The sequence below is a fragment of the Melanostigma gelatinosum genome (assembly GCF_949748355.1).
Source record: "Melanostigma gelatinosum genome assembly, chromosome: 20".
Taxonomy (NCBI): Eukaryota; Metazoa; Chordata; class Actinopteri; order Perciformes; family Zoarcidae; genus Melanostigma; species Melanostigma gelatinosum.
This window is the reverse complement of record NC_136653.1, coordinates 7,347,726-7,367,016: the sequence shown is the minus strand read 5'-3', so window position 1 is coordinate 7,367,016 and position 19,291 is coordinate 7,347,726. Positions and strand designations below refer to the sequence as shown.

Here is a 19,291-nt window from a genome sequence, read left to right as displayed (position 1 = left end):
AAATTAAACATGAAATGTCACATCAGCCATGGGTAATGGCTACTGTTTGCACCAAGTACAACTAGTCATACACCTTATGGTTCCCCTTTCATTCACACTAGACTTCATTATTCCAACCTACCAGATTTACATCCAGATTAATGTAATTTCAAAATGATATAGATCTTATTGAACTGAATAAAAGGCTGAGAGGGGGTTTTGTTAAAGAAGAGGAAAAAAGAGACGAGAGACTGGGAAAGGAAATCACACATTTTAATGGAAAGTGTCAGAGAGCAACGTAGCTATCACAATAAAGTATGCAAAGTAGACCACATAACGAACTTTGAGGAATATATACGCGATAATTTAATGCATCAGTCCAAAATAATTTTCTTTCAATTTGGAATTCATATGTGGGGCGAAAATAGGACTTGCCTTTCTACCTGCAGATTAAAATGACATCGATATCAGTGGCCGCAAGATTGAGTTCCCTAAATGAAACAGGAATAAAAATGCTATCTGCCCAGTGCAGTGGGACACAATTAGTTATTCAACAAGCATTTGGAAAAGTGCATTGATGCTGAGGTGGATAAGGCTAATGCACCATTTTCAAAAGGCATTTCAATATACGTCATTACATTTTCACCTTCATGCTGCCTCAAATCTAAAACTATTGTTGGTAGAAACTGCAGTAAAATGTGACGTCTGAAGCTAACTCTGGGGTAAGTTATGCAGAACTACGTACACTGAGCTCCATCTACACCAGTCGCACAAGCACATCAAATCATGTCATGGGGTTTACAGCACTGGACTAAGTTAAACGTCTGAAGACCAAAAACTGCAGCACGACTTCATGTTTAGTGATATTGCACGAGTGTAACAGTAAAGGATTTCGGTCAAGCCCAATTCCAGTTTAAACTGAGATTCAGTTTGGATTTCAAGCCATATTCACTGATTTCCAAGACAGAAATGGGCTTCACTCTGAGCACCAGACACACAGAGGAGCTGGGTTATTGCTTCTGAATTTGGATAAAGAGTGTATTTCACAGACTTCAAAGCGCCATCAACAACAAAAAGTCAGAGGTCACACATGACTACGTGTTCAATGCAAATACACGATAAATTCATCTTGACAGGCTGTTACTGAAGCACAGACATGACCAGTAAACCTATAAATTCACATGAGGGGGACACATTACAGAAAAACAGGGCTGAAGAGGATGAGTCTGTAGTTTACCGACACTGAAGGAATACGAATGCTTAATATGGCAAAAAGTAGTGAGTCCTAAACCTGCAACATAAAAGGAATACTCAATTATGATAATGTTATGACACACTTCCCATTCACAGACCTCAGAAGTGCAGTCGCTTTTATTGCTATGCTCTTGACACTTTGCAGTCTGACAGAGAGACAGAGTAGAGCAACACTTTACACAATAAGTCCTACTGTGAACATGGAACAAGGCACAGTTACAGAAACATTTGAAAGATTGAAGACAAAATGTGGAAATATGGCGGCTGGCTGTGAATTGAAAGCAACACAGGTAAAGGCAAGGACTCAAATCTGAACTCGGTGACACGACAGCAGTTACGGAAACATTTGAATACAAACTGCAGGTGATCTGGCAGGCCTGAACATTATGTTTTGTTCCATGATATGAATCAAGTCGGACTAAAAGGATAAAAACATTTCACAGAACCTCACTATCTCTGCCAAACCGCACCTTTAAAAAGGTAGATCACCGTAAGATACTTGATCCATGAAGTGGCAACAAACCTGCAACACGGGTCACTTAATCCGGCCACAACATAATATATACACACACCTTCTTCATATCATGTTCCGCTAACTCTCCTGGCCTTATCACGGTTCTCTCACATCTAGTCAAGTAACATTTGCAAACTCGAGATTATCTACATGCAAGAGCAACCACTCAGCAGCAACTAAGCAACAGTGATGTGAACAGCAGCCTGTGGCTGTGGAGTCAAGTATATACTTTTACACTTTAAAAACAGAAAGAGACTGAGTCAGCGTTTCACGATTCACAACGCATGCTAAATAGGTGAGAGGGTCAAATACAGGAGAGCAGCTCTTTGGCCTCACACACACTTGGACTTTAAAATGCTGGAACCATGTCAGTCATTTAACAAATGAGTTATTCATCAGCGGCATATCAATTTTGAGTTGTCAATAGCTGCATCCTCAAAAGTCACACTCCCCCCCCCCCCGATAACAACTAAAGTGCTTCTCTGTGTAAACACTTTAAACATGCAAGCATGTGCGAGGCCAAAGATGTACAGTGTCTGTGTGTACCGTCTCCTGCTCTTCTGTGTGTTTTTGTTGTGAGCGCGTGTGTGTGTGTGTGTGTGTGTGTGGGTCAGTGGCATCACTTCTCCTGCAGCAGGGCGGGGATGTTGATGTTCCAGCCGATGGCCTGTCGGTCGAAGCCACAGCTGAACAGGTTGCACGACTGGTTCTCTTCATTCCACGCCGTACAACACACCATCCGCCTGTGACCCTGCAGACACACACACACACACACACAGATGTCTAAAATGTAGGTTTTACCGACGCTGATTGATCGAACACACATCTTTGTTCCCTTCCTTACCATTCTGTTGCTGCGCGGGAGTCTGGCCAGCCTCACTCCGCTCATGTCAAACAGTCGGACTTGTCGATTGTCGTGTGGCAGAGCAATGATCCTCTGGTTGGCAGAGACGCTTATCCTGAAAGGTCAGATTAAGTCCACTTTGAATCTAGGTCACATTTGTCTTCATACGTCCAGATAAACTCTTCACCTGAACAACCTCAGTCTTGACTTTTATTCTCCACTATGTCAGCGTTTGAGTTATCGGGTATTTTAATAGATTTAAGACATATTAAGCACAAATTCACTTTCTAGTTACCACTGACATCAGCTGCCTCTGGAACCTGAGTTCAAGATATTTACTGACTTGTAGATTGTGACATTTTCAACACAGCAATTGAGGAGACGAAAATGTATCCGCTGTTTTGGGCTTGAGTATGCAGAACAGCTGATACTGGTGTCGAACTGATCATGAACCCTAAAGGTGAGGAGCAGCCTGGCCATATTCAAAACATATTTATAAGGATTTTATTCTTTAGAAGTTTAAAGCAGCATTTAGTTTTTACTATCAAGGAACACGTTCAATCAGAAGTAGGTCCTGATCCCATTCTATTCTCCTGATCCCAATTCAGCATCTACCACTATTTCTGCGACAGTAAGTGGACGTCACAATAACTAAAACAATTTAGATATTGAGCTCCGAAGTTAGTTTTCTAACCCTAAAGTCCATGAAGTAGTTGTTCTGGAGCTTTTGATCACGTCACATGATCATACGTCAAAGGAAGTGTGGACTCATCTCGTTGCTTCTTCTTTCACCAACCTGTTCACAGCCGAGTCAGTGCGGATGGTCGCTATAGGCGACCTCATGTTCTTCAGATCCCACACCTTAACGGTGCGGTCGTCGCTCCCTGACACCACATTGTCACCCACCGTGAACACTGCCGACGTCACCGTGCTGCGAAGGATGGACACACAAAAGAAATCTGTTGTTACACAAAGCACGCAATACTCTCTCTGATAGGAAAGCTCCACTTCTTCCAACTCAGGAAAGCTCAGGAGTGAATATTATTCAGTGTGGTCCCCCTCTCCCACAGATAGGAGCGATCCACACCTGCGTCACAGTGTGTGTGAAGATACGTTATGAGCGTTGACGCTACTAGAACCTTCGGGGATGAATCAGGTACGACATGCTCGTTGATTTAAAATGTCAGGTATCACCTTCCACTGGAAAGGAAATGAACGTTGGCAGGATCACACTCGTGCTGCCTGCTGTCGCAAAGGTGAAGCTGTTGGAAACACCTGATGGGTTAAATAACGACCTGAACGTGTTCAAACCATCGAACGCGTTCGAGCTGTTTAGATGGCGTGAAAGATGGTTTCCGCTTTGCACTCTCATCTTCACTGTAATGCAGCTTTAAAACCAGGAGAACACTTGTGCCATATTACTATATTTTAAATCTAAGAAGATGTTTAGTCTCGTATCATGATATTGATGTAATATCGATATGAAGCCCGGCCCCTACTTCTGGCAACTACGTACGTACACCTGGCTTGAAAATAACTGGAGGAGACTATTGTGGTTATTGCTGTAAATCAATCAGCAGGACTGATTTATGGCAATAGTGGATTTACATATTTGGATTTTTGCAGATGAGCTACTGTGATGTGACAGCACTTCATTCTGCCAAAAACAAACATTTCCACTTGTTTTATCTATTTGTCTTGCTCATTCTCAACTGAACTTCCAGTTGTTGTTTTTTTGCAATTATATATTAAATGTACCATTTAAATGATCCATATCATCCACTCCTTCCAGCACCAAACCCCAATTTCCGTGAGAGGAGTTTACCAACTTAAAGCTAAGAGCAAACCATGAGCCATGGTATCCCGTTGACGTATTTCAGGATAATTACTAAAGGTCTGACAGCAGCAGGTTGATTGTGCTCACCTCCAGTAGTTGATGCTGGGTGCGGTAAGAGGTGCGAAAGACTTGAAACTTTATACGATAAGGAGTCAGTTTAAAAGAAAAGAAAACTTGTGTACTCTTTAAGTCTAATGCAGCCCAACTCAAGCCTATCAGGAGAGACGTGATCAAATTGATTGATGATGCCAAATAAACGACATCATACCACCGGCTACATTGGGCACGATGGAGGCAGAACCGTTCTCTGTATGCATATAGCGGCACCCTCCTCCAACGCCCTTTACCCAGCCAGCCGTGGTGCACTGCTCCACATGGTAGCACTAGCTCAGGCCGAGCCATTCGTTGAATAGACCTTTAATATTTCCAATCAATTACTGTACGTCAGTCGCTCCTGGGAGGATTTTTTTCTTCTTTCTTCTCCCATTCATGATTAAGATTAGCGTTGAGCAGTGTCCCTTCACACACACACACACACACACACACACACACACACACACACACACACACACACACACACACACACACACACACACACACACACACACACACACACACACACACACACACACACACACACACACACACACACACACACTTTCGTTCTAAAACTGGCTCACCTCTTAATTTAAATTGACACGGCGTTAAGGGCTAATTAGGGGACTAAACTCTGTCCTATTAGAGGGTCGGGGCTCAAGGAAACTGCTGTATCGTTACCGGCACCTTCTGACATTGCAGAGTACAGCCCACCTGGGAATACAAGCGCTGGAGTGAGAGACGGAGGGAGAGGGAGAGGCAGGAGGTGCGCTAGGTGGGAGTGTAATCAGACAAGGTAATTGATTAAAAGCTTGATTAAGGTTAAAGGGTTTTTAGAATGGGTGGTGAGGGAGGGAGGGCATTATTCAGTGTCGCTTAATGGCATCTCTGCAGTGTGTCTGACAGCCAAGGTCAAGACTGCCTGCGATCCGAGACTTAGGGAGTTATGGAAGGAAGAGAGAGAGAGAGACATTCAGAGGGGATCATGGGATCTCTCTACAGTTGAATGAATCCCTAACCATGAAGAGCAGAGCTCCCTGAGCCCCATCAAGGTGGCGCACATGAGGTCAGATTTGTATTTTCTGCCTCACAACACACATTTGTATGCATTGCACACTGCTTCTACGCCCACATTAACACAGGTGAGTTAATGAATGCAACTATCTTCAATTGAAATATCAGCAATTGGCAAATATCAGGTGTGAGGTGAATGAAATGCTGTGGTCAGACAGGAGATTTATATTTGGACAATTTGAGACATTTGTCCAAATACATTTTTTTTGTTTTTATTCACCTTATTAAGCCCTTTAAATGTCTATGACACCCTTCCTTTTACTTCTTGAAAGCACAAGGGCTGTCACCTCAAAGGTGCCAATCTTAGTCTTGAGAGTCTGCTGAGGACACTGCTGTCAGAACATTATTGGAACTAAGTTTCTTACTGTGGAAATGTGCACCCTGGCAGTGAGGAACCTTTAAATGTAAAACCTGATGAATCTGGTGATTTAATGCCAGGAGTTTTAATACTATTCATTTGCCTCTAAGGGACTTTACATTGTGGGTTAATGTATGCATGAGACAATAAACAATGAACTGTCGAAACATCATTTCTCTCTCATAAAGGCCTCTTGTAGAATAAATACAGCGCTATTCCGCACAGTGTGATGTGATTATTGCAGTGCTCTGAATTCTACGGGTTTCAGAAAGTGAACTTATAAATTGAGAGAAATTACTGACTTTGACGAATATCCAACAAGGGACAAATAGTGCATCTCATAAACACGGGTAAACAATCACCAGTGAAGAAAACAAAACGAGATTGCAGGCATTAGCTCTGTAGTTCTTTGGCAGGTCTCTATGCCACACTCCCTGCCTGCTTGTTATTTCTTCACCTATCAGACGTAAATCTGAGAGGCTTTGATCCTCATCCTCCTTCCCAGTGCGAGTGCTTTTAATGACTGATGTTTGAATTCATGAAAATCTAAAGGAATATTACAATATAGGTATGTGTGAGAAGATGAGTGTGTCAGCCAAGTGACTAAAAAGGTAAAATGTAAACGAAACAATTCAGGTACAGACGACTAAGAGGTTTTAGAGCACCCTGTTATTTCGCTGAGAACCTGTTAAGTGCTGGTGTATTCCTCCAGAGACGGGATGTCAGATCTGCGCGCGCACACACACACACACACACACACTATCAACTGCAATCAAGTGCCCCCAAAAGCCGTCGATGTCACACCCGTTGAAAGCCACAGACAAGCCTGACAGTCATCATTTTGAAATGAGCATCTGCAATTGAGTGTTAACAGCGAGTGAAGTGCCAAGTTACACAGAGTGGTGGATTAATGCAGAAGCGGACAGATAAATGAACAGGAGAGCGAGGGAGAGAGAGAGAGGTAGGAAGAGAAAGAGAAGCAAACCGCCGAAGTGGGGAGAAGTGATCGGTAATGAATGAGAGGCAAGTGGAGGATCTGGCTTAGAGCAAACGGGTTTTGTAAATTAATGTGGCACTGAAAAAAGGAGAAAAGGCTGAAAGTTGTGGAGGGATTCACAGACCAGAGAGATGTTACAGCACCACCCTGTGGGCAACAGAAAGACCGCAGCAACTCAAACGGTTGAAACGTTTGAGTTGCGATTAATTAAAGAGCGCGTTCATAAGAGAGGCAGACTCACTCAGTGTGGCCCTGAAAGACGTTGACAGAGTGTATGGACGGGTCTCTGAAGTCCCACAGTCTGAAGGTGGTGTCTCTGGATGAAGTGACCACCAGCCGCTGGGTGGGATGGGTACAGCAGTGGGTCAGCTCCTGGTCATGTCCTGCAGACACATACGAGTAAGCAAACTCAACTCTGTGGGTTCGTACATCTTTAAATGAGACACACGGTTGCTACAGTAAGACGGCAACAAGAGCACGAGAGTCAGAGGTCCACCTCATGACGCATTTCCTTTTAAAGTGTTGAAAATAATGATGTTGAGAGTAGCAGAAGAGATCTGCTTATTAAAATGCTCTAACCAAGTCCTGCAGCACAGTCTGCTTGGACGTGATTCAATTGTGTAGTCACATGAAGTAAGAGGAAGCAGCGGCTTCTTCCTGTTTAGTCTGGGAACCAAGAAAACAACCGCTCCACAAAATGAACAGAAAGCCCATTAAACTCAGCTACTCGTTACCGCTTCATGACAAATATATTAAAAACACACAAGTTACAAAATGTATGTCTGCTGTGCAATGAACAATATATAAATCCTCAAATATTTAAAATATGAAAAACCTAAAAATAAATGTACCACAAGATGAAGATAAAAGAAACCATATCGTGCTTAATATATATAACTGTGATATAATTTGTCAGTTTACATACCAGTGAGTGCATGAACCAGTTCAGACGTCTCCACCTCGTACAGGTTGGCAGCGCGATCCCAGGAAGCAGTCACCACCTGTCGGCCTCCCACCAGCCAATCAGCTGCAATCACTACACCCTGGTGGCTCTTCAGGGTTGCCGTAGCGAGCCGGACGGTGGGGACCTCGCAAGGGCCCTCGCCATCCACCTCACCTTCTTCCCTGTCTGACGAGTCCTGGTCGTCGTCACATGGAGCCTATGGGTGTACAAAAAACACAGTAGTTCAGTCAATACAACTGTGACAGCTAGGAGTTAGTTTTGGTGTTCATGGGACATTAAGTGACCAATTTGTGAATTCATTTAATATTCGTTCAGAATATACGACTCTCAAAACTCCATGAAATTCCAGGAGGTTTCAGTCGAAGCTCAGAGAAGAGAACAACACAAAGCTACTCACACTGACATCTGGTGGTGGCTGGGGGGCAGGAAGCTGCACCATGTAGCGCCAGATGTGAGCCGTCTGGTCCCCAGAAGCTGTGGAAACATCAGTACACATCAGCAAAATACACAACACATTCAGATCTACAGGAACAGCCGGAGACGACAGCGGCAGGGAGAAGACGGTCAAATAGTCACGAAGAGAGTTAAGATGTTGAGACGAGAAATCGAGCTAATTTAACACAAAACAAAAAATATCACATGTATTGAAATACATACCTGTGAGGGCCATCTGCTCTGTGGGGTGGAACTTAATGGAGTTGACTGTGGGCAAGAGAACAATGCTGAGACATGTACATCTGTTCCATCACTTATTACAATCAGAGAAAAAGGCAAGAGCGCAAATGTTGACACACTGTTTTATTTAACAGTTACATGCAGCAGACGTTTTAGATCATCCCATCATGCACTGTGAAATGTCTGCATGGTTGAGGACATTTTGACTAATTATTACCTGATCCTGCATGGCCGGCATACCTCAGCAGACATTTCCCCGTCTCTATACTCCAAAGTAAAGCCGAGTGATCTGTGAAGGAAGAGCAGTGAAGGACAACATGAAACCATCGGCTATTTAGCAGTCGGGTAATGATTTCACATAGGAATGTAATGCATTTACATGGCAGGCTCCTTAATTAGATTCAGTTCAAGGCCACTTTATGGTGAAATTGTGTCCGATACAAGTTAACATTTTGCTAACTGCACCAAGGATTCCCAGTAAATGCAACAAACAAGAATGATGATGACTATTTTGTAGGCTGTGTATAGAACAACCATGCAATGATTGACGTATTCAAATAGTCGGTGAAGTGACTTGGTATACCTGCGGAGGCGGTGCCCAGGACCACTGGCTGAGTTCGGGTGATGCTGAGATCCCAGATCCCGTCCCGGTGGCCCACGTACTCCTTGAGCAGCTGACACAACGCTCGAGAGCCTGCGGTGGCTTTAAAACTGGACACAATCTGAACGGGGAGGGAGGAGACAAATACGAGATGGATGAGCATTCCTCCTGGTGCTGAACCAATTCAGAGCAGGTGGACGTCAGAGGATCAGATCACAAACTGTCATAATGACGCAAGTTTACAATTAAGTGAGAAGTAATAAAAAAGCAAGAGAGACGTCCGTTATAAATCGGTGGAATCATCTTTGCTTTCCATGGTAATTGTGTCAGAGATAGAAAAAACATTTTTCTGCATAATGATGCGTCCGCTCTAGATTTAAAACAAACAGAGATGGTTTACCACAGACTAATGAATGGCAATTATAGCTGCATATTAATTGTGCAGTTATATGGCTCATCATTATTAATCGTCAGCCTGCAAGCACTGGTCTCATATTAGAGGATGTTTCTGGAACTGCCGAGAGGTTTATAGTTTCAAATTTCACCAAACTGTGTCATCTGAGTATTAATATTAAGACTGCTCTGTGTCAGTGTAAGGAAGATAGATCATCGCTCTGCACCGCTACTGCGCCTCCAAAACACATTGAGTGGTCTGGTTACACATGGCCTTTAATAAAACAACATAAAAGGTCAATAGTAGTTTAAATTGTCACAGAGCGGTCACAATCTGTACGGTGCATGCAGCTGCAAGCAGACAGCTGACCACAGCAACGAGCTGACATCACTGGTCGTCATTAGATGCAGCAGCGAAGCATCTGGTCCCCTTTGTGCGAGACTGTGTTAATGTATCGTCTCATCGTGCATTCACAGTACAATACAATCGGATTTGTTTCCTGTCATTGAAACACAACAAACAATGATAAAAAGGTCCAGCCGGTAGTTAACGACGGATACAGTTAGTGCAGATCATTAGTTTCAAGTACGGTCAGTCTGAAGAAAGTTAGTTTCCGGTCATGTTTCTTAGCCGGCTGATGGGTTAGCTGTATATTATAGAGCAGCTAGTTCTGTTAGTCCCAGTCCTCCCTTGAGCCTGTGTATCCCCTTTTTGACAAAGTTACCTACATGACACTTCCCAAAATACAGTGTTCTCTTGTGAGAAACTGTAAAAAACATGTTTTTTTTTTTACAAATGCAGCCGTTCACCCAAATGCCTTCTGACAGGGAGCAGAGAAGAGATGAGGAGTCAAGGTCGGACTGTAGTTAAAAACAGACAGCAGCCGTCCCCCACAATGCCGAGTGACAAAACAAGAGCATTCAGGAAGTTACCCATGAATCTCCTCCCCACAACTCCCATGTGGCCACACTGAAGTTGCGGGGTCCACCTATTTTACCATGGAAAGTGCACAAGCGCTGCATCAGCAAGAGATTAAAAAGGAAGAAGTCAAGGGAGACGTCACATTGTGATAAATAATTGAAATCAAGTTAACTTCAGTTGGAAAATCTTTAAATAAACGCATCAGCACTTCAAAAACAGCAACTTATCATGACCTCAGAGGAAGAGCAAAAGACTTCCTTCTCCTCTCTCTCGGCAACAAAGGGGCTTTTGGTTCTGTTACCATTTACCCGCACAGCTCAAACAATTACACAGATGACAGACCTTATGGGCTCTATAGAATAATAGCTGGAACCAGGTACCTTGCTGGTAGAGGCTTTGTAGGTCGTCTTCAGCTTCTGTGACAGTTGACTGGTGCTGTGGCTGGCTGTGTGACGGAAAGACAAAGAACAACGACTGAAAGTCTCCACTGAGTGACAAACTCACCGGCTCACAGGCTAATAAAGTGTCAAAGCTGTTAATCACGCACGCCGTACCGGAGGGTTGTTTCATAAAAACAAGATCACCTGTTTAACCAGACTTACATCTGCAAACCAGGCTTATTTTCAGGAAATGATGTTCAATAAAGGAGGTTTAATATGACTGACTCGTTTTTCTTTTGTGCACAGTATTCCAGTCAACTAAATGCACTGCAATTCAAAATAAGCTAGTTGTTGGTGCTTAAAATCGGTTGAAAACTGTTTATCCTTATATTTTTAATACAAGAAGGATCATCAGTCAGTCTGAAGCTTATTAAATTGTGTCAAACTCTGTATGGAGGTTTCTCTATATTGCAACTTGAGCCACCATGGAATGAGATATCTGCTTTGACTTTAAACCCACACAATCAATTTCAGCAATGTTTTTCCATTTCAATTTCCAAAGACGCAGAAGCATCTGTTACCTCTATTTAGGCCTGCAACACATTGTGAAGGGAATACAGTACCTTTTGTTTTCAAAGCTCCCTTGGTGGGGTCTCCTCCCTCAATAGTCTGTCCATCTCCGGTCAGACGCTCGTTCAGAGAGTCAATTTCCCGGCGTACTGTAATGTTAGCACATGGTTAGTCAATCAGCAGCTGAGGGTCAATACCGTAAGGCAGGGATTCCCAAAGTGGGGTGCGCGCACCCCTGGGGGTGCGCGAGCTGCCTCTAGGGGGTGCGCGAGAGGAAAAGTGTAATGGCGGTCTGATGGTGTAATAATATTAAATATAAAAAGAAAATGTAATTTAAATTTAAAAACTGTCAGGTGGGACATCTGAAGCTATCAGTCGTAAAAGAGGAGAGGGACAGAGAGAGAGAGAGAGGAATCGGAGGAGAGGGGAACGGAGAGGTGCGTTATTGGGGAGAGACCGGGAGAAGAAATCGAGCCAGAGTCAGAGGAAGATGAGACGGAGGAGACTGGGAAAAAAAGAGGAAATATGATGAAAAGTATGTGTGTCTGGGCTTCACTTGGATTGGCAACGCAGATTGCCCAAAGCCACAGTGCGTGGTGTGCAGTGAGGTTCTGGCTAACAGTCTGAAGCTCTTATTTACGTCGCCACCTGAACACCAAGCATGCCAGTGCAAGTCAAAAGCCCCTTACATATTTTAATATCGAAATTGGAGGAGTTACAAAACAGCCAAAAACAACTGCAGTCTCATTCATGTGTTGGTCTATAAATGACGCACTACGGGCTTCATATCTGGTTACAGAATAGCGAGAAAGGGGCTACCGCACACAATCACTGAAGACGTGTGCTTGCCAGCTGCCAGAGAGATGGTGGAATGTATGATTGGGGAGAAAGAAGCAAAAAAGTTGTGCATGATCCCGGTGTCCAACAACACTGTGTCGCACCGCATCGATGCTTTGTCCGAAGACATCCTGGCTTCATTAGTCGGTCATTAATTGTAAATGAAATGTGATAATCTGCCTCTGAGCCTGTGAGTGTGTGCTCGCGATCCGTATTGCTCTTTAAAAGTGACGCCTTGTGTCACTGAAAGTTATTGAAACTTTGTTGCAGTGTTTCAGGGCGTTTTCACACCTTCAATTCGTTTGCTTTGTTGCAGTTGCTCCTTTGTTCGGTTTGTGTTCACACTGCAACATTTAACAGCGGACTAAATCTTGTAAACAAATGCCACGCGCGAGCAAACTGTTCTCTCATTGGTCCGATTCTTATGCGGCTATGAAGGCTTAAAAGGCTCTGTTGCTTCTTCTTTTTTTTTTTTTTTTATTAAGGGGGGGGGGGGGGGGGTGCGCGAACCCGGTCGGGATGTAGAAGGGGGTGCGCGGCCTAAAAAGTTTGGGAACCGCTGCCGTAAGGTATATGTGCTCAACAAATCTCAATGCATTTGCTCCACTCTTTCGATCCGTTACTCACGTTCAACATTTTCAATGTAGAGATTTTCAAACTCGCGCTCAATCTGCCCAAAAAGGTCCAGAAGGTTGTTCCGTAAGGAGGGGGGCAGCTTGGAGTCCTGGACAGACCACAAAGAAACGACAACGCTCTAATGAACCTGATGGTAAGATGACAAAGGCCTACAAATCAGGGATCACATTGGCGTAGGGAGCAGGAGTCACACCTTGAACTCCCTCCAGACCCGACTCCAGTGTGGTCTTCTCTTTTACATGTAATGTCACGTATACAGGATGTTGTGCTTAAAAATCAGAACTAGGCCATTTCAATGTATGTTCACAAATGAATATATTTAAACCAAACCAAGAAATGCTGCAGACCGGCACAAACACATTTTTACAATAACAAACAAGTATGGCATATATTATCACTATTCTAAGAGGAGTTTGAGTGACTCAAAAAATACACACCACTTAAACAAATCAAAAGCAACCCAAATAAATCTCAAATGTCAAACACAGCCTGCATGTTTACCTGATCTACCGTAATCAAACACGAATTCAGTTTGTGTAAACGCTCAGTTACATAACCACAACAACTCTGTACTAACTACACAACAGCCAAGGTCCGAGCACTCAGACTCATTTCAACCGACTTACCTCCATGGTGAGCTCCTAGAAGTACCCAGAAACCAGCAGTCTATAGCAGACTAGCATGCAAAGAGACGTAAGAAGCTGCCATGAAAACAAAGGACTCAAAAGGCTGCGTTTAACAGTCTGCTGCTTTCTCTAGCCGTCTGAAAGACGAGGAAACCAAACACTCGAGTGTCACTCTTTCTTCTGGCATGCGTTCAAAACCAACAGTTTGTCACAGTGGCGTTAACCGCCAGACCAGTCTGTCTGCGCCACATGACAACACAAGAAAGGAAAAAAAAGGGTCAATTAGCAAACAACAAGCAGTCTTTATGAATTCAAAGCTGCTTAGTTGTGGCCCTAAAACCGGCACCATACCATGGCAAATAATGACAGCATTGAAAGTTGGAGTAAATTGCATTCTTTGTGTTATATATGGGTTTACAAAGCTGTGTGTGTGTGTGTGGAACTTGTGCAGTGGGGGGTAGACTAGGTACATAAACAGAGCCAGCATGTCTTGGCAATAGACAAAAAGGCCTGGTGAAAAGACTAATCAGGCCTGGACAAGCGGCCCATATTAAAACTTGATGAGATGACAGGACAGTGCAAGCTGAGCTCTAGTTTTAGTGGCTGATAATTCAAGGACATTGTCAAGCAGAGAAAGTAAACACTGAAGGACTTCTACGGCCAAAACTAGGGCTGGGCAATCCTGAAAATAAATGAAAAATAAAGCATTGCATTATTTCAGACTGAATACTTTGATCCAAAATGTGGATCATGAAAAAGGCAAAGACAATAATTTGTCTTTCATTTAACCAGTTTGGTCTCCACGACAGGAATACATGATACAAGACTTGGCAGTCACTTAGCAGAGATGCCTCTAAAGAGGGTCATTCAACAGCCAACTCCCAAAAGTTAACAACCAGGAGGTTCTCTTCTTGATCAAACAAGCAGATTTTATTTTCTCAGTAGTGAAGTAGCTTGACGGTTTGGCACAACTAGATGGCATGAGGAAATGACTGCTCATGTACAGTCCTCCCTTTCTGGGGGAAATAAATCAATTGTAGCTCTAATTTAAAGACCCTGTTGGTTGGGAGATAGTTAATCACTAACGTGATGGGCTTAAGTCACAGTAGATCCCTTTGTTTCAACAAGAAGCAATCAGTAACCCACATGCACATCCACAGCAGGCAATTCAGAAAGGTTTAGAGAATGTAAAATCTAGGCGGCATTAACACAAGTTTATGCTAAAGTAAAATCATGTAGCTCCATAAAACTTCTCCCCCAGGGGTAGAGACTACATCTCACAATTACATAAAAGCAATGCTGCTCAACTGGCTGGTTCTGTAGTCTCAAGACTGACAAAAATACCCACCCTCAACCCCCAACAAAATAACATAAAAAAATCAAACTGATAAAAAATGACTTCCTGGTATTTTTGAGCAGATCCACAAGAATTTTGAAGGCTATGTCTACAGATCATGTTATTACATGTCGTATACGCTTGTATGTTTGCCAAAGTGCTGGTCTGCAGCTGTCAGCTGTGCATGTGAGAACGAGAGGGGGGAAAAAAAGCACAGATGTCTGTACATATCCCTCACCTGTCCCTCCAGCATGTCTCCTCTTTGGAAGCCTGGAGGCCTGTCCTCTGTGCTGTTGGTGCGCCGGATAGACAAACTGTGAGCCTTGCGCTTCTGCTTGGGGTGACGGGCAGCCGAAGCCGAGCCGCTGCTGCTGCCACCCTCCACAGGCATCCCTCCTACCGCGCGGGTGGCCCTGCCCCCTGCTCACCTCTTAACCTGAGAAGCAGGTAAACAAAGGGCCAGGCTCGCTAGTTGGCTGGTGGGTGGAATAGGTCGGTCTGTTATCACCACCTTTTCTATGGGTAAAAAGGAAGAGAAGTTCAGGTTCACAGCCATTGCAGGAACTGCTCAAAGGGAAGGGTATCCTTCCCCACATTGATCCAAACTACTACAAATAGATATTCAGAGTTATAGTGCTTGTTGGTACAACATTGCCCCGTTACCTGCTGCTCTGAAACAACATAATTCCAAAACCAATTTAAAAAAAAAATTCCAGTAATTTAATGCTGATTTTCTTAGCAGCAAAAAGTATAACGTTACTTTGTAGAGCCTGACAAGACATTTTGTTTAAACGCAACATTTTTCAATATAATTGTCCTTTCAAGGTACTTCCTCTTACTGACTTCATTGTTGGAAGAAGCTATTATGGTATAAAAAAATAAGCAATTAGCAACCCACGAAACCTGACAGACCTACAGTCATCTTCTATACTAAATGTACATTTGCAAACAGGCTTTCTGACATTATATTCACAATATTAATGACGTTCAGCGTCACGGAGGACACTCCAGGGAATTGTGCAGGCTTCGTGTTATCGTTATGCATCGCAGAATTAAGCTAGCTTAGCTTTATACATTTAAAAAGGAAAAAACTTGCATTCATTCAACGTTATACTAAATACCCAAAGCAAAGTTAACTATTCAGCTATCAAGATTCATATTCGGCTTGTGACCCATGACACAATAACAAACACACTCACCTCTGTCACTGCCTCGCTGAACTCATTAGGCGGTACGGAAGTCTAGAAACGAGATGAACTACACGCTACGAGCTAACGTTAGCTGTCACGACCACATTCATTGCGACATATAACAGCTAACGTCTGTGCACCAGCAGCAACTAAACCTCACGGGCTATAAGATAGCATGAAATGTAGCATTAAACCTGTCACTTTGTAACTGTGGACATGTAGTCGACGTTACACTTTGACGCCGATCTTCTTCTTCTTTAAATTTGATTGGCGGGTCGCAACCAACTTGTATAGGTGCATACCGCCACCTACTGTACCGGAGTGTGCAGTTTCAGGGTAACCTTTTCTTCACTGTTTCCAACTAAATCCTACGGTCTAATCCCGTTTCTTTAAGAAATCGCAACAGTGCTCTGCAGCACATTCGCCATTCTCCGTCCACTGCCAGAACTCCCTCCAAACTCCACTTCCGTCCCAACTGACATATTTTTTGCTTCAAGATGTTCCTGTCTGAATTGTATCTTTGACATTTCAGGATAACATGCTCCACGTCTTCCGTAACATTACAAATAGTGCACTTATCTGAGTCCATTTTCACTGTGAAGAAATTAAAGACAGACAATCTGTCAATTCGTTTGCATACTGTCACACTAAATTCTGGTATGAATACCCCTGATCCCACGTGTCCATTCCCGTTATCTTTAGATCCATCTGTATAAATCTGCATGTAGTTATAATAATTATTATTGATGTATACTTGAGTCTGATGTCCAATGTCATACAATTTTCTTTCCATCCATTTTTTCCTCTCTTCTATGACTGTTAAATCCACATTGTGCACTGGTGGTATCCACGGAGGAACATTTACTTTCAATATGCTTAATATGAGTTCTCCACAAACATTTTTCATCAAACCATAAGCCTAAATATTTAAACTCTGTCACCCTCTCCATACTTTGTCCATATAATTTCAGATGAGTATTGCTTATATTTCTCTTTCTGGTAAATAGCATGTAGCAAGACTTATCAACAGACATCTTAAACCCCGTCATACGACCACTTTTCAACATTGATTATAGCCTTTTGAATTTTACTGATCACATGTCTAATATTTCTTCCCCTTTTCTAAATTGCTCCATCATCGGCATACAGCAAGGAGCCAATATCTCTGTCAATGTCCATAAAGATGTCATTTATCATAATATTAAATAATATAGGCACGGCATCTCCAACTTTTACCTTGAATGATCGACCAGACAAAAAATCCAATATCCAGTTGTACATCCTTCCACTAATACCTATTTTATGCATTTTAATCAATAGGCCCTCTCTCCACATGGAGTCATATGCTTTCTCTATATCAAAATAGACTATAGCCATAATCTCCTTCATACTTATTGCTTTCTCTGCCTCTTTGCTAACTTTTATCAATGCGTCAAGTCTCGATCTACCTTTACGAAAGCCATTCTGCGATTTATTTAGCAAGCCCCTTTGCTCTATAAAATAAGTTAATCTGCTCGTGATGATCTTTTCCATCCACTTGCACAAATGAGATGTCAGTGCTGTTGGTCTATAATTGCCAGCATTCGCTAGGTCTTTACCAGGTTTACCAAAAGGTAGAATCAAAGCACTCTTCCAGCTGCTTGGCATTACACCTTCCCTCCAAATCATATTAAACAATTTACAAATAATTTCCAAGGCTTCTTCTGGTAATTGTCTAAACATAGCGTAGCATAGTTGGTCTTGACCTGGAGCAGTATACCCACTTCCCTCCAACGCTGTTTTCAGCTCCTGTATTGAAAACTCCATATCAATGGGGTGTTCCTTCATTGCCCTTTTTCTTTCTAACTTCTGTATGTGCTGCTAAAATGTCTTCTTTTCTCTGTCTATGCCTCTCGTGTAAATGAGTTCCGCGATGAACATTTGCAAACTTCTTCGTCCAATAACGCAGCTTTCTCCTCATTTGTAATTGCCCGATATTCTCTGTCTATCAAAACTGGGATTTTAATTGATTTTCTTTTCCCACTCATCTTTTTGATCATCGCCCAAACATCATGTAACTCTATTTCTCTTCCAATAGCTGAACAGAATTGCCTCCATGCATTCCTCTTTTATGACTTGATAACTTTCCGTACTACCGCTCTCTTTCTTTGATAATCGATCAGATTATCTTGGGTCAAAAGACTTCTTAACTTTCTGTAGGCACGATTTCTTTCTTTAATATCATTTTTGCATTCCTCATTCCACCATGGAACCATTTTCTTTTTCCCATTCACCTTACTCTTAGGAATGCATATTGATGCAGCACCAATAATCATAGCAGTCACTGCTCTCGAACAGCTGTCCACATTACTCTCAATAGATATTTCTTCACATGACTTCCTACAACATTCTTTACATTTTCCCCAGTTAGCTTTAGGAAAACACCATCTTTCTATTATATTACCCTTCTGAGTAAAGATATCACAATTGAATGAGCACCATATAGGATAGTGATCACTCCCTATATTAGATTCATTCATTGTATTCCATTCACACAAATTACTCATATTTCCTGAGACTAATGTAAGATCTAAGCAGGATACTGAGTTTCGAGTAACATCTACCCTGGTACTGCTTCCATCATTAAGACAAATTAATGATCTCTCCTCTATAAATTCTTCAACTACCCCTCCGTTGGTATCAGTTGACACCGATCTGATTTTTTATTTTTTTGTTATCCAAATTTTGACACATCACGTATCTTATTGGCGCAGTGACTTCCGTATCACGTGGTTAATGTTTTCACTCTGTGAGCCAATGGGCTGTCACGTTGTTGCTGAGGCAGCCAATGAAAACCCGTGACCTCAGAAGCAGAGGGAGTGAAGCTAGGTGGTTCGAGCACAGCTCTGAAATATCGTCTAAAACAAACGCAAAATACGATAAAAGACGAGATTCACCCCCTTGAAAAAGGAAAATTGTTTTGTAAGTCATTTCGCGGTTCAGTGCTTTCTATGTAACGTTAGGTTGTGTATGTAACAGACAATGCTTACTTATGTTCAGCTGTCAGAGGCCTGGTGGTGCAGTGGTCTGATGGCGTGTTGACTCGGTGTGAACACGGTAACACGAAGTGGATGTAGCGGGAACGGGTTACTAGTGTGCCACTGGATGCTCATGTTAATGCATCAGTGATAGATCATAATTTAATGATATATACTGTACAGTAGTATCA

At 42.7% G+C, this 19,291-nt stretch overlaps 2 protein-coding genes across 4 annotated transcripts in view; one reads left to right on the top strand and one right to left on the bottom strand.

Annotated features, from left to right (window-relative positions):
• Positions 1-235: 235 nt before the first annotated feature.
• LOC306794120 (WD repeat-containing protein 37-like) lies at positions 236-19,283 on the bottom strand. Of its 3 annotated transcripts, none has more exons than XM_079292042.1 (15): positions 19,113-19,283; positions 15,132-15,409; positions 12,923-13,019; positions 11,512-11,607; positions 10,889-10,953; positions 10,520-10,603; positions 9,176-9,314; positions 8,810-8,881; positions 8,575-8,619; positions 8,315-8,391; positions 7,879-8,113; positions 7,195-7,336; positions 3,388-3,522; positions 2,592-2,706; positions 236-2,498 (listed from the first exon to the last, which is right to left on the bottom strand). In XM_079292042.1, exons 2-15 carry the CDS (start codon positions 15,282-15,284, stop codon positions 2,367-2,369), a joined length of 1,587 nt encoding a protein of 528 aa, XP_079148168.1. In that variant the 5' UTR covers positions 15,285-15,409; positions 19,113-19,283; the 3' UTR covers positions 236-2,366. The 3 variants fall into 3 exon arrangements, with proteins under 3 accessions (XP_079148168.1, XP_079148167.1, XP_079148169.1); XM_079292041.1 differs by lacking the exon at positions 19,113-19,283 and adding an exon at positions 16,093-16,317; XM_079292043.1 differs by lacking the exons at positions 10,520-10,603; positions 19,113-19,283 and adding an exon at positions 16,093-16,317.
• The window catches only part of idi1 (isopentenyl-diphosphate delta isomerase 1), a 4,185-nt gene continuing 3,825 nt past the window's right edge, over positions 18,932-19,291 (top strand). The window contains exon 1 of the mRNA XM_079292045.1: positions 18,932-19,044. The gene's annotated coding sequence lies outside the window, so the exon portion shown is untranslated. The remainder of the gene's footprint in view (positions 19,045-19,291) is intronic.

What these genes read in the sequence shown, in the direction of transcription:
- LOC306794120 (XM_079292042.1), bottom strand. Translation starts at nt 15,284, where the DNA reads ATGCCTGTGGAGGGTGGCAGCAGCAGCGGCTCGGCTTCGGCTGCCCGT. An exon ending in GAGACATGCTGGAGGGACAG is followed by an intron (nt 13,020 to 15,131) that starts GTGAGGGATATG and finishes TGGTCTGTCCAG; the next exon opens with GACTCCAAGCTGCCCCCCTC. An exon ending in AGCCACCACCAGATGTCAGT is followed by an intron (nt 8,114 to 8,314) that starts GTGAGTAGCTTT and finishes GTACACCCATAG; the next exon opens with GCTCCATGTGACGACGACCA.